The 15071-nt window shown below is 33.7% G+C and overlaps 1 protein-coding gene across 1 annotated transcript; it reads left to right on the forward strand.

The window, feature by feature from the left end:
• The first annotated feature begins 324 nt into the window (after nucleotides 1-324).
• LOC125196076 (protein CASP-like) lies at nucleotides 325-9458 on the forward strand. Its single transcript, XM_048094438.2, has 19 exons — nucleotides 325-695; nucleotides 1084-1194; nucleotides 1273-1451; nucleotides 1911-2060; nucleotides 2545-2633; nucleotides 2844-2953; nucleotides 3084-3178; nucleotides 3644-3699; nucleotides 4384-4549; nucleotides 5234-5326; nucleotides 6148-6276; nucleotides 6597-6716; nucleotides 6942-7022; nucleotides 7691-7798; nucleotides 7916-8059; nucleotides 8136-8237; nucleotides 8590-8669; nucleotides 9022-9114; nucleotides 9199-9458. The coding sequence occupies exons 1-19, from the start codon at nucleotides 593-595 to the stop codon at nucleotides 9257-9259; spliced, it is 2070 nt and encodes a 689-aa protein (XP_047950395.1). The 5' UTR covers nucleotides 325-592; the 3' UTR covers nucleotides 9260-9458.
• The last annotated feature ends 5613 nt before the right edge of the window (nucleotides 9459-15071 follow it).

The following is a 15071-nucleotide window of genomic DNA, read 5'->3' on the forward strand; positions in this document are numbered from 1 at the left end:
CTTGATTTTCCTCTGTGAATTCTGCAATGGGGCCTAAGTTGGTCAGATTTGGGAAATCTTATTTTAGTACTCCCAAAAAGTTAAAAACCCATTTTCCACCCACTGTCCTACTATTACACTACTACAAATAAGAGTTCTGCCATAATTTAATTTAGAGCTTAACCTGTTAATCATATATTTATAATTATAATAATAGTTACTCTTGATATGGATTTTAAAAAATATAATGAAAAATAGGTGGAAAGGGTTAGAAGGTGGGCCTACTTTTATAATTTCCATGATTTTAAATAAAGGCCGCCCAATACCATTCTCTTCCAACCAACATGCGGCCCAACACTTTCCAATTTTCATTAACCAACTTATCTATCCCTCTCTCTGTCTCTCTCTTCTTGTAGTTGAGCTTTCAAATCGAAAATTTGTAGATCTAAATCCTTGGTTTCGTATATATGAAATGAATTGGGGTTTTAATCTCGCCCATTCTCCGAGGGCGTTGAGGTTTTGAGTGCACTGAGATCAGTAATAGAAGAGGTCTGCGAAGTGGAAGAGGAAGAAAGAGGGCGATCAGCTGGCATTGAGAGATCAGTAATCAGTAATGGAAGGTCTGCAAGGTGGAGGAGGAGGTGGATCAGAGAGAGAAAAGCCAAACACATCATCGACCTCTGCCCCTGTATCCGCTGTTGCTACTTTCTGGAAAGGTATTTAATTTTATCGACCTAATTTCGTTTCCTAATTATCCCCTTGAGTTTGTACTAGTTCTCCATTTCCTAATTCTAGCTAATGCAAATGTATCAGAAAGCATAAACCAGGAAATATAGTTATACTATCCTTAACTTAAATTCAAGGGTTGGATTGGACCTCTCTCTAAAACTTTGATTCATGAAAACACTTTCGAGCTGATCCAGCTCATAATTCACTTTGATATCCTCAATTCCGTTTTGATCTCCCGTGTGGTGTTGCAGCATTCACAGCATCAGCTGTGTGATTCTGGGAATAAATATCTGCATTTGTCAAGCGAGGGAACTTTTGAAAAGATATTTGGCGTGTGATTATTCATATTCCAACGTACTCTGTTGATTCTTTCAGATTTTGATTTAGAGAAAGAAAGGACCATCTTGGATGAACAGGGGCTTAGAATTGCAGAGAACCAGGAAAACAGTCAGAAGAACCGTAGGAAGCTTGCCGAGAGCACTAGAGGTATTCTCGTCCACTTTTAACAGACTACTTAGTATTTACTGAATTATTGATGACCATTTGAAAATTGATTTGTAACAGACTTCAAGAAGGCTTCAAATGAAGAGAAGTTGGCATTGTTCAATTCATTACTTAAGGGTTATCAAGAGGAGGTTGATAAACTTACCAAGAGAGCTAAATTTGGGGAAAATGCTTTTCTTAGCATTTACCAGAAACTTTATGAAGCACCAGACCCTTACCCAGTTCTTAATTCAGTTGCAGTAAGTACCTATAAACTGATGCTTTATCCTGATCCGAGCACGGGGTATACTTTCTTTGTGTCATGAAGTAATATAAGTTATGCTCTTAATGACACATGATATTTGTATTTGAATTTTTGAAAAATGGTAACACTTAGGACATATTTTCTTAGTTTTTATTGGATCAATTTCTTTAGTTTGAATCCATATTCTTTGGGTCCAAATTGGCCTATCAAGACTCAAGCGACGAGTGGAATTGATTAGTAATTCACATATGAAACTTGAGTTTTGAGACTGAACTTACATGCGTTTTTTGTATGAATTCTCTATATTTTAAGTTACAGTAAATCAGGCAGTCCATGTCTATTCAATCTACATCCACTTCTCTCTCTGATGTTGCTATAAAAAACCTCATGAGTTTTTAATATTTCATAATTATGTCCTAATTTCTGTTTGACGCTGTTTCTTCTCCTTGCACAGGAGAAGGATGCCAAATTGTTTGAACTGGAGTCTGAAAACAGAAAGATGAAGGTTGAACTTGAGGAATTCCGCACTGAATCAACTCACCTGAAAAACCAACAAGCAACAATAAGAAGACTAGAAGAGCGCACCCGTCAGTTAGAACAACAGGTCACTATATATTTATGTGTTCAGTATTTTGTAGCCCCTTGGTGTTAGCAATGGTACTTGCACAGAATTTTATCCTGCTGCAGTAGTTGGATCTCTTTGGACTTGCGGAAGTTACCAACGTACCGCTGGGTTTATCCTGAATTATTCCTTTCATTCTTCAAGGAAATAAGCTCTTACTGTAGGTAACTAGGAGTTGGGAAGTTTCAATGCTGGTACAACAAAGAAATGATGTTTGAGTCATAGATCATAATGGGATTTTGCATTTAAGAATGGCATATAATGGCTTATGGACATTAGATGTACATTAATCTTATCTTAAGAGATTCAAATTTTCCATCTCACGGAAACACCACCAACTCCCTTGACCCCCCCCCCCTCCTAGATGGAGGGAATACTCATAGGTGTATGTACTCAGTGCCTTTGGGTGGATTTCATAAACTTTTTTTATTTGCTCATTTATGCTTTATATCTCTTGATCTTGAAGATGGAGGAAAAAGTGAAAGAAATTGTTGAGATTAAGCAACGCAATTTGGCCGAAGAGAATCAGAAAACTATGGAAGTTCTAAAAGAAAGGTACTATATTTCTATAAGCTCTGGTGATGTCTGACTTTGAGCTCCCGTGTCTTAGTATAAGAAGGTATACTGTAGTGTACATTTCTTAGAAAAGGTGGTAAGAGGAAATATCACATCATGGGGGAAATTCTTTATTTCCTTATTCTGAAGACAACCTTCCATGTTATATACCTTCTCATAGTTTGAATGCCGTTTTTTGTAATAATTCAGGGAACGGATGTTACAAGATCAATTGCGCCAAGCTCAAGAAAGTGTTTCCACTATGCGGAAACTTCATGAATTTGCTCAGAGCCAGTTATTTGAGCTTCGTGCCCAATCAGGTCAGAATGCTTGTAAAGATCTTTGTCTTCCTTTCAACATTACATGATTACATCCACATACAAGTAAGCATATAATAATCTAATTATTATATTACCTGATTTGTGTAACTCAATATTTACTTAAACACAGATGAAGATGGGGCTACAAAACAATCAGAAGTTAATCTTTTGATGAATGAAGTTGAAGAAGCTCAGACTCGTCTTTTAAGTCTTGAGAGAGAAAAGGTGAGCCCACATTCTTATGTTTGTGAGATGCTTTCTTTCCTGAATTTGTAGAGCCGTATGCCTTAAAATGTCATCGCTAATGAATAGGCTGTTCTCTTTCTTGGTACTTCAACAATGACCTTTGCTAGTATACCACTTTCTGTGACAATGAGATAATATCAGACGAAAGTTTTACCTGTCATTTTTGAGCTGAAATGCAGTTTTACATAAGATCAGAAAATTTTACATATCTTCAGAGTTCCATTGTTAGAAATGGTGGTGATTATTGGTGTTCCTTAGTGCTGGGTATTATTTGTATAGACCCAGATATAGAATCAAGAAAATTAATTAGAGATTATTTAAAACATCTCTTTAACTTTTTCCTGTCAACTGTGAAATATCTTGTACTATAGTGAGCTTCCTTTGATCTTTCTAACTTTCAAATTTGGACAATGCTAATTGATACTTCCTCTTGATTGCTAACAGGGGCTTCTGCGGTCACAGCTACAATCAGCTAATGAAGAGAGCGAACATAAGAGAAGGTTCATATTTGGTGTAATGGATACATAAGGAATTTTCTCATATGGAATTTTCTGTGTGTTTCTGACTGCAACTCGGAAGTCAACGAATTGCAAAATATTAGCTTCCATCTTTTGTGTTAATTGACTAACTTCTTTTAGTGGTAAGGAATGAGTAAAAAATACATCAAAAGTACTGGATCCATAAGCAATAGCTGAAGTTGAGTGAAAACTAGTATCTTTGTGAAATATCTGGAGTACTGGCATTGAGACTTTTGAGCATGTAACTGGTGCTGACAGGTCATGTATAAGGAAAATACGACGTTTCTTAAAAAAATTGAGGGTGTGCTTATCCTTTTTGTTTCTTTTAGGGGAAGGGAAGGCTTGTCTTTGTAACTGATTCATGGGGGAATTAAATCATATGTGATAGGCATTTTTTCATGTACCCTCTAGCTCGTACGACACAGTTAGATGGGTCAATTATTTATATTGTTGTCTAATTAAGGATAAAAGTTGGTAACACTATTTCTATGAACCTATGCTTGAAAATGATCCAAGTGATCATCCGTATCACTATGGATGGAGGGGAGCTTGTTAAATGCTGGCTTAATTTTGTTTATTCTCATTTTCTTCTTCATTCTAGGACTTCGAGATGACCTTTTCTGTGTCATGTATTTTGTTTTGATTACATCGGTGACTGTGCTGCAGTGATAGTTCAGATGCAAACACCGTTCTTGAGAATTCTCTTAGTGCAAAGGAAAGGATAATCTCTGAGCTGAATACGGAACTACACACTATTGAGACAACACTATCAAATGAACGAGAACAAAATTTAAATGAGCTGAAGAAGTTGAAGGCTTTGCTCAATGAAAAGGTGATTACAACAGCGTTTTACGAGTATGAAGTGTTTTAAACTAAAGTCATGGAGCTATGTTTTACCGGGTACATAGAAACGGAAGAAAGTGAAGTCTTAAAATTTCAATTAAGACCGGTTAGATTCCTAAGCAAGCAAAAATTATCTTCTATCTGACTATTAGCTAATTTAGCTTAGCAAGTCATACTGCTTTGACAACATTGATTGTGGTTGCTCATGCATACTAGAAATTTTGATTGTTACATATTTAAGCCAAGTTAGGGTGTCAGATATTATAACTTATGACCAGCATTAAAATTCAATGAATTGCCACTTATCTTATTTATCACTAAGAGGAGATCATGTTTTCAATCCTTCTATCTACAATCTTGCTCGAGTCCAATTATATTCCTGACATAGTCTATCTTTACAGTAGAACTAATATTGTCATTGACAATCCTGCTCTCTCATTTGATTTGACAATGAAGCGCAACTCATGCGGTAAGACGCTTCTTCCCCCATCCAATAGGTGGGGGTTCCATTATTGAACATTTTTAAATAAAATACAAGTTATACTCCAATTACCTGTGATTTCTGCTTGACATTTTTTTCTTTCCATTTGTCCTTGCAAATGCTTCAAGTTATCTTCCCTAGACATATCTTTAATTCATATTCATCGGTCTCTTACTTGTAAAACATGTGCAGGAACTTGAACTTGAGGAATTGAAAAAGGAGATTCAAACACGACCAACTGAAAAACTAGTTGAGGATTTGCGGAAGAAAGTAAAAATTTTGCAGGTGATATGAAACTCTGGGGAAATCTAACATTAACTTCTGTGCTTCGACTGAGTAAAATTAGAGTACATTGATGAAGTCTTGATTGGTTGTTAGGCTGGGACTGGGTAATATTGAACTATTAACATAAAGAACAATATGGGAACCATGAAGGTATAGAAGTGTATTTGTCAAGGTGTATTACAACTATCCAAATTTTGGCTTCTCCAAATGTAGCCAGTGTAGTTAAACGTGCTCCTGGGGTGCTGGGCGGCGATGCAAGGCCGGAGGGGGCTGGGGTGAGTAAGATGCAGGGGGCATGGTGACAGATCTCTCTCAGTCTCTCTCTCTCTCTAACTGGCTGGCACCACCTCCATTAATATTAGTCTGCTATACTCATTTATACTAGCCTACATAAATACAAATTCAAACACATGAAACACTAGTGCTCCCCAATTCATAGTGTGCCCGTTCCGGATTTCACCTAATTGACCCAGAGTGCCCCACTCCCCTAACAACACTGAATGTAGCATGTGAATATTTTTCTCAGACTTCTCTACCTATTCTGTTTCATTACAGATTATTACACCTTTTAGTGGGTCACTCTTTGAAAAAATTTAACCTTATTTTATACATCACGATTTCTTCTCTAGACCAAGTGAACAATAAATTTTGGTATTGTCCAAGCCTTTATCAAAATGAAATGGGTTGTGACGGCAGTCCTAATTATGAGCTTAGTTTCATAACTTCTTATACCTAAAAATTTATATAGAAGATTGTTCTGAAAGTATGACCATGTTTACTAAATTGATTTTGGAGTTGACCGACCATTGTAATATTCTTAGGCTGTTGGCTATAATTCAATTGAAGCCGAGGATTGGGAAACAGCTACTAGCGGGGAAGAAATGAGCAAATTGGAGTCATTACTCCTAGACAAGAATCGGAAAATGGAGCACGAAGTGACTCAGTATAAGGTACATTCTGAGGACATGATATCTGTTACTATTTCTCTGGCAAACTGACCATGAGATGAAGTTCCCAGGAGAAACAGATTAAATGAAAATTGAGGTTTAAATTAGACTGGATGGTCCTGTTAAACCAGGAACCAGCAATTAATACATTTCCATGGGCTAAATTAAAATATATAAATCATTTTTCCCCTAATGGCAAGCCAAATAATTCGGTCAAAACCAGTTTGGTTCTTTCTTTTTTCTAATTTCTTTTTATTTTATTCAGGGAGTATGTATACAAGTTTTTAAAGATCAATTTGGCTTCGTTGTCTCTTTACTCTTAGGTCAAAATTGCCGAAAAGTCCTCTTTACTGGAAGCAGCTGAAATTAAGATTAAAGACTTAACAACACAGATTGATGAACAACAAAGGCTTATCCAAAAACTTGAAGATGATATTCTAAAGGTTAGTTATTTTTCCCAGTTCTTCTTCTGGACTTGCACTGCTGGAATCTATAACTATATGTTTGATTTTTATTCCCCATTAAAGTATATCTACATGTTTCCATTGTCTGTTGCTTATCTAGGGATTGGGATTGTCTTGCCAGTGTCTTAATAATTTTGGTGTACCACAGTGACAACATTAGTAGGTCATCACCACCAAGTAATTTGATTAACTACTTCAATGCAGGGTTACAGTTCCAATGATAAAAAAGGCAGCTTCTTCAATGACTGGGACCTGTCGGAATCTGGAGGGACAAATCAAGTCGAGGTGAGTTGTGTTATTCTAGGTGCTTGTGTATTTGCTTTGGATGATTGATATTTCAAGGCGTCAAATATATCCACTACTTTGTATCCCCAATTGTCAGAACTTTTTCTGGGGGTGAGCTAACTTTGTTTCTCACTGAGTCTGTATAAAATTCTGGTTGATTGTTGTATTCTACATATTATTATGTACTAGAAAACCAGAAAAGATTTCATATGCTGATGTTATAACTTGGAACAATGAAGTCAGTTTTGGTACACTAAGGAAACATTGTTTTCCTTCTTAGAAAGTTGAAGAGTGAATCATTATTAAATGTGCTGACACTTGGTTCTGAACAAGGTAAGAGAGTCCTGTATTCAAAATTTATTTTTATTATGAAACTAACTATTTTAAATATTTTATTTAATTTAACAGTTATAGTATTTTGGTATGACATATGCATAGGTTTTGACATTCATGTCATATGGGGATAGGCAATAAATTCCTAATAGGATGTGGGAGGGTTGTAATAATGGTCACAAACTGAAGCTCTTTCGTAGATGAATCTTTCTTAACTGCAAGAGCTCAATTTAGTAAGGATTTGTATGTGACTTCATGCGATCCTAATATGAAAGCATGTAAAATCGGTGGCCATTATGTTTCAAAATTTTCTGCTAAAATGCTTCATGGGACAGAATGCAGAACAAAGGCGTGCTCCTGCTGATTTAGACCAAAGCTCTATGCTTAAGGTGATATGCAACCAGCGTGATCGATTTCGGGCACGTTTGCGGGAGACTGAAGAGGTCTACATTCTCTGACCTTTTTTATTCTAACAGGGACTGGAAGTCTGGAACATGATTCTGGTACTCTTTCAGTTTTCTTTTCTGCTATTGAAAGTGTTTACTTAACTTGGTCCCCAGGAAATAAGAATACTGAATGAGAAGATAGGAAGCCTTACCATCGAGCTCGAAAAAACAAAGGCAGATAATGTCAAACTCTATGGGAAAATACGCTATGTTCAGGATTATAATTCTGAGAAAGTTGTGTCTAGAGGATCAAAGAAGGTGCTGACCTTAAAATGCTACATTATATTTCAAGGCACTTGTACATATCTTAAATCATCTGTGCACTCATTTTCAGTATGCTGAAGATCTGGAGGGTGGTTTTAGTTCTGATGTTGAATCAAAGTATAAGAAAATATACGAGGACGATATTAATCCCTTTGCAGCGTTTTCAAAAAAGGTGGGTCATCTTTGAATCTAATTCACATTTTCTTTGCAGTGTATTCTTCTACTCTTTCGGAATGCTTCCCTATTCTTTTCGTTTCCTAAAAATATATGGTCTTCTACATGTTTTTTCAAATTTATTGCAGGTTATTGAAATTGAATTTTATTTTTCCGGACTTTTCCACATCTTATAATTTGAAGTATGATTTATATGCACTCTTAAAGACTTAGCATTATTTTGTTTATGTTGGCATAATAAAATCAAAGCTCTAGCTATATGAGTTACAGTAAGTGCTTTCTGCACCTGTTTTTTGATCTATATCCTAACTGATTTTCTTTTGATACTTTTCATGATAATGGAAAAACAGGAAAGAGATCAGAGGTACAAGGAACTAGGCTTGAGGGACAAAATTACCCTTAGCAGTGGACGGTTTCTTCTTGGAAACAAGTATGCTTCCCTTTCTTTTTGAAATATTTAATGCAACTCTGGTTAGTCAAATTCTGGTTCTCATGTCTGTTCGGGTGTTGCCTGACTGAATTACCTTGCTCAATTTATAGAGATCACTGCTTGCTGTTTGGGATACAAACTGAAATAGAGTGCAATTTTTTTCTTAATCATATCTTAGAGTATTATACATTGAGAAAAACAAGTAATCTTTTATCTCCAGCACTGAATTTTTTTGCCTCATGTTTACAAGAACTTATTTGCATTATTAATCCAGTAGTATTCCTGATGCCCCTTTGTCTAAGGTGACGTAACTTGAATATCACCTTATCCCAACTGACATTCAATCTTTCAGGTATGCGAGAACCTTTGCGTTTTTCTATACAATAGGATTGCACATATTGGTATTTACCTGCCTCTACAGGATGTCTGCCTTGAGCTACCTCAGGTGATGTAAATTTAGATCTAAACTTCTCCGACGTTTCTTTCATTTTGAGAGATGGTTTAAATTTCTCTTCTATGTTCACTGCAGCCACGGACCCGAAGAAACCTTTACTGCAGAAAATGTCGTCAATCTTCCACATCCTCAATGACCTTGAACATTTTTCGGTTTATGTTTAAGTTTAATCCTCCTCCTTTGATATCATGAAAATCCTTTTGTATACGTAGGTAGAGAGTGGTGCCTGGAAATAGGTTGAGTTGAATGTGTCAAGTCATGTATAATGTCTTTTATAAATATTGGAGTAAAAGATTGAGAAATCTGCATGCCTAGAGAGAGCATTATTGTCATTAGTATTTGCTTAAAACCTTCATTAGTGTTGCTTAGAGCATCCGCAGCGACGGATTTCCCAGCAGAAGTCCGACCGGCGTGCCGGATGTACGCGGACAGGACACTAGAGTTCCGTGGCATTCCGGGGACGTCCGCCATTGCGGGGTCCTGACGGACGTCCTGATTTTTTGATTTTTTTTTTTTGAACTCTATATATACAGCTTGTTGCAAACTCTATATATATATAGCTTGTTGCAAACTCTATATATACGATTTTTAAAAAAACTCCAACACATGTATTATCGTCGAAATGAAGACTTAAAACAAAAACATATCATACCGTCGGGATTCAAGGCATAACATGTACTTTGTTTGAATCGTTTTTTGTTGGGATGTTTTTTTTTTGAACTATGTACTTTTTTAAATTTAAATATGTTTGCTTTTTTTAAAAAAAATCGTTGCATTTTTCCGTATTTGCGTCGAAATTTTAATCCCGTAAATTGTTTAATTTGGTGAATTTGTGAATTTTTATTATTGTGGATATCTGTCGGAATGTCCGTCATTGTGCAGTGGGAGGTCCTTATGACGTGGCATGAGGTGTTTTTGGGATGTCTGTAGGGATGTCTGCCGAGACTTCCGAACCACTATAGATGCTCTTATATAGTACTCCCTCCGTCCCACCAAAGATAACCGACTTTCCTTTTTAGTTTGTCCCAAGATGACCCAGTACTAAAAATAGAAATTCTTCTATCTCTACTTTATTCTCTCTCTTTACTTTATTCTCTCCACCTAATATACAAACCAAAACTGCATAAAATCACGTGTTGCCCAAGGAAGGGGTTATCTTCCTTGGGACGGTGGGGGTATAATAAACTCTACCAAATATACTATATACTCTCTCTATCCTCAATGAGCATAGTTTTAATGCATTATTGGTAAAGTAAGAGAGATAGATAGAGAAAGTTTTTGAAGTATTGTTAGTGGAGAATGGGTCACATCTCATTAGAAAGAAGAGAGTTTTTAAAATTGAGATGTTCATATTCTTTGGGGACAGACGAAAAAGGAAATAGTGCATACTCTTCAGGAACGGGGGAGTATAATAAATATAAGGAGGGTGAATACCTATTACCTCGTACTTTAATACTCCTCCCTCTGTCCTAAATCAATAGTTTAATTTTTCAATTTTAGTCCGTTTCACAAAATTAGTATATTTTTATTTTGGCAAATTTTTCTTTATTATGAGGTAGGTCTTATTTTACAATAATAATATTATAATAACTTTTTCTTTCTATTTCTCTCATATATTACTGATTTCGTATTAAAACTTATGTCGTTCTCAAAGTTTATACTCCCTCCGTCCCAATAAATATGAAACATTTGGTTTCCGACACAAGATTTTATGCAAGTGTTGTTTTGTGAGTTAGTGAATAGAGAGTAAAGTAAGAGAAAGGGAAAAGTAGAGAGAGTGATGTTTCCATTTTAGGAAATGTTTCATTTTTAGTGAGACAACCCAAAAAGGAAAACGTAGCATTTCTAATGGGATAGAGGAAGTACTATTTTTATAATGGATGTAGTATTTAATATTGTACCATAGCAATACAAGTGGATGTTAATGGTATTTTGAAAAAGAAATACTCTTATTTCGAAAATATAGCAGATTAAGTGAGCCAGCTGATTCGTTATCACTGTTGGATTATAATGATTTTACATGAATACTTACAAGGGAATTTGAATGTAACTTAATAGAGAAAAAAAATACTCCCTCCGTTTCTTCATAGTTGAGGCGGAATTTTTTGACACGGAATTTTAGAAATGAATGTTGAGTGTGTTAAATAAATGAATGAATAAATAAAGTAAGAGTGAGGAAAAAGTAGAGAGAATAAAGTATAAAGTGAATAAAGTAGAGAGAAAAAGTAAGAGAGAGAAAAAAATTACTACTATATATAGAAATGACTCAACTATAAAGAAACTTCCTAAAATAAAATAATGACTCAACTATGAAAAAACGGAGGGAGTAACTTAATAGAGAAAAAAGTGGATGAAGATGTAACGACATCTATAGGTTAGCGGCTAACCGATAACCGACGTTTTCGGTACCGGTTATACGTTTTTGCTCTAAGTCTGTTATCGGTTATAACCGATACCCGAATTAAATTCAATTTTAATTTCAATTATATGTTTATTTGATATTAGAAGAAATTATAATTTACTTTCAAACTTTGTCATAATGGAAGAAATTGTAATTTATATCTAAATTTTGTCAAAGTCTCGTATTGCAATGTCAAAAAAATCCATTTTAATTTATGTCACTAGCAATTATAGTATTATACTTACAAATTTATATCTCAAAGTCAATAAAGTGCTTAAGCATTACTATGTTAAATATAGAATAACCCTTCACTTATTATTACTTGTGAATAGGAGTATACTACCACTACCACTACCACTACTACTACCACTACCACCACTACTACTACTGCTACTACTAATAATAATACTAATAATACTAATAATAATAATTATTATTATTATAATAATTATTATTATTATTATAATAATAATAATTATTATTATAATAGTAGATGAAAAGTTAAAAGTTAAAACCATAAACAATTTTAATTTCAATTATATTTTTAATTAATAATAAAAGAAATTGTAATTTACTTTTAAACTTTGTCAAAATAGAAGAATCCGTAATTTACTTCCAAATTTTGTCAAAGTCTCATATTGCAAATTTGTAATGTCAAAAAAGTCTATTTTAATTTGTGTACTATCAGTTACTTATACTTATAATATCTCAAATTCAATAAATTTTCTAAATATATTTTTATAAATAAGATCTCTCAAAGTTAACAAGAGCTTAAGCAATACTACTATTTTAAAAATAAGATAACCTTTCACTTATTATTAGAGAAAGATTTTCAAATTCTAGATCATTTAAAGTTTAAGGCTATTAAAGAGCCTAAACAATATATGTATTACTTGTAAATAGGAGTATAATAATAATAATAATAATAATAATAATAATAATAATAATAATAATAATAATAATAATAATAATAATAATAATAATAATAGATAACAAGTTAAAAGTTAAAACCATAAATAATTTTAATTTTTATTATATTTTTAATTAACAATAGAAGAAATTGTAATTTACTTTCAAATTGTGTCACAATAGAAGAAATTGAAATTTACTTCAAAATTTTGTCACAATAGAAGAAGTTGTAATTTACTTCCAAATTTTGTTAAAGTCTCATAAGTCATATTGCAATGTAAAAAAAAGTCAAATTTTAATTTGTGTCACTATCAAATATCTAAAAGTCAAGTGTCTAAACATTATTTTAAAAATAAGATCTCTTAAAGTTAATAAAGTGCTTAAGAATTAGTATGTAAAAAATAGAATAATCTTCACTTATTATTGAAAAAAAGTATTTTAAATTTTAACCGATTCGGTTAGTTCGGTTATAACCAATAACCGACCGGTTCTAACCGAGTCGGTTAATTAAGTAACTGAACCGAAGATCGGTTCGGTTCCGGTTTGTTTTTTGATGGAATTTTGGGGTCGGTTAACCGACATGTCGGTTCGGTTATTAACCGAACCGACCGAATACCTAATCTATTCAGTATTTTAGGACAATATATTTAATATTTTATCTTTATATTAATAAATATTAGAATTCTTAACTCAATCCAGTATATCATGTTACAAATTTAAATTTGATACAGTATCATAGCACTAATTGAGTTTATGATTTTCATTATAAGAATTTCAATATTTTATTTTAGTTTCCTATTTTTCAAACTTTAATTTTTTTGGAACGTACGTCGAACTTCAAAAACAAAAAAATAGTTAATTACATATTTTAACTCATTCATTTAATATTTTTAATATGTATAGTTAATGTTTAGTAGTATATTTTTCTAAAGCATTTACCATATCATGAAATAAGTTAGTAGTAGAATACTTAAAAATATACTTTAGTAATTTGTTGCATATAGTGGATTGAGTTAATGAGGTCTAATTTTCATAAAAGAAAATGAGAAAATTCTAACTGCATAACTTTTTAATATATATGAAATAAATTAAAATATTAAATAAAGAAATAATTGAATTGATATTTTATTTAAACTATTAAGTCATTAATACTCATATAATTTCCTCTTGGAGATATCGCTAATCACATCAAATGTTCAACCAATTATCAAAGTGTGGAAGACTTATTAGTTTTATATATATAAAAAAAAACTCAATATATGTCACAAATTATGTCCTTAAATAAATATTCTAAACATCACTAGTATTAAAAAAAAAACTAAAATTAATTTCAATCACTTATATACTTAATTAAAATTCCTAATTTGATGAGTCATAATCAAGCGTAGAAGAGTAGGAATTTGGACAAGGATAATTAATTTGATGTTAAAATAGCATTAGAGCAAATTAGTCATAGTATAAAATGTATTACATCAAAATATACATAAGGGTATTATGTTATAGAGACATTATGTGTCTAAATCACTACTCTTATTTTAGGGCATCCACAATGGGACGCCCTAAGCGACGCCCTATGCACCGCCACGTCAGCATTTTATCATCCTCCTATTCCACCTGCAGTGGGGCGGACTATAGCCCGCCCTAAGCGACACCCTAAGCATTTTACTTCTATTTTGAAAATTTAATAAAATTAAAAAAAAAAACGGAAATGCGTCGTATCGTCCGTGACCCATCGTCCGCGTCGCTCCACAGTGGCGGACGATGCGACGGACGATGGGTATCCTCCGCGCATCGTCCGCGATGCTGCAGTGGCGGACGATGCATCGTCCGCCCCATTGCGGATGCCCTTATATTGGTTTTATAATAGAATGTGAGCGAAATGTGTTAGTGGAATGTGAGACTTACTTACATTTTTGGTAAAAGTGAAATACGACTCTTATTGTGGGACATACCGAAATGACAAAATGTGACTCTTAATTTTATTGTGGAGAGGTAGTAAAATAAAATCCGAAAACCATCGTCCGGACGCATGCGATGATCATCCCGACCTTAAGGCCACCGCCCGACTAAGTATCGGGCGTGTCACCGCATCATTCGTCCCATTGCCGATGCTTTTAGGCGTCAATCAAACTCTCTTATTTTTTACTACCACTTTGTAGGTATGACTCAGGAAACTCTTTTAAAAAGGTTGATTAACGGATTAAAAGAATTTTGAAAATGAAGTGATGCTATCAGTCATCCTAAAACCTCTACTCTTTACATATTCTTTGGGTACAGACGAAAAATGAAATAGTGCATACACTACTATAAAAATTGTCTATTATCACACTTATCTTATTACATTTTAGAAAAGATGTGATTATATATAATCTATCAACACACCACTCCTTTATCACATTTCAATCAAATACTGATATCACACGGCAAAATAAATGCCACAATGAGATGCATTTACTTACACTTGTCCAAAGTGTGGTATTAAAATTTTATAACAAAAATAATCCTGTTACCTATATATATTTGAATAGTTAAATATAAGACCACTGTTTACAGAAGAAGTAAAACAGCGTACAGGGGGAAATCACTGTTTGCCAATCCACCCAAAATTATTTGACTATTTCACTTCCCCCTCACCAAA

This window comes from Salvia hispanica, chromosome 4 (assembly GCF_029641045.1).
Source record: "Salvia hispanica isolate PSC_SH4W2 chromosome 4, Shi_PSC_v1, whole genome shotgun sequence".
Classification (NCBI taxonomy): Eukaryota; Viridiplantae; Streptophyta; class Magnoliopsida; order Lamiales; family Lamiaceae; genus Salvia; species Salvia hispanica.

What these genes read in the sequence shown, in the direction of transcription:
- LOC125196076 (XM_048094438.2), top strand. Translation starts at nt 593, where the DNA reads ATGGAAGGTCTGCAAGGTGGAGGAGGAGGTGGATCAGAGAGAGAAAAG. An exon ending in TGAGCTTCGTGCCCAATCAG is followed by an intron (nt 2,954 to 3,083) that starts GTCAGAATGCTT and finishes ACTTAAACACAG; the next exon opens with ATGAAGATGGGGCTACAAAA. An exon ending in CGGTTTCTTCTTGGAAACAA is followed by an intron (nt 8,670 to 9,021) that starts GTATGCTTCCCT and finishes TCAATCTTTCAG; the next exon opens with GTATGCGAGAACCTTTGCGT.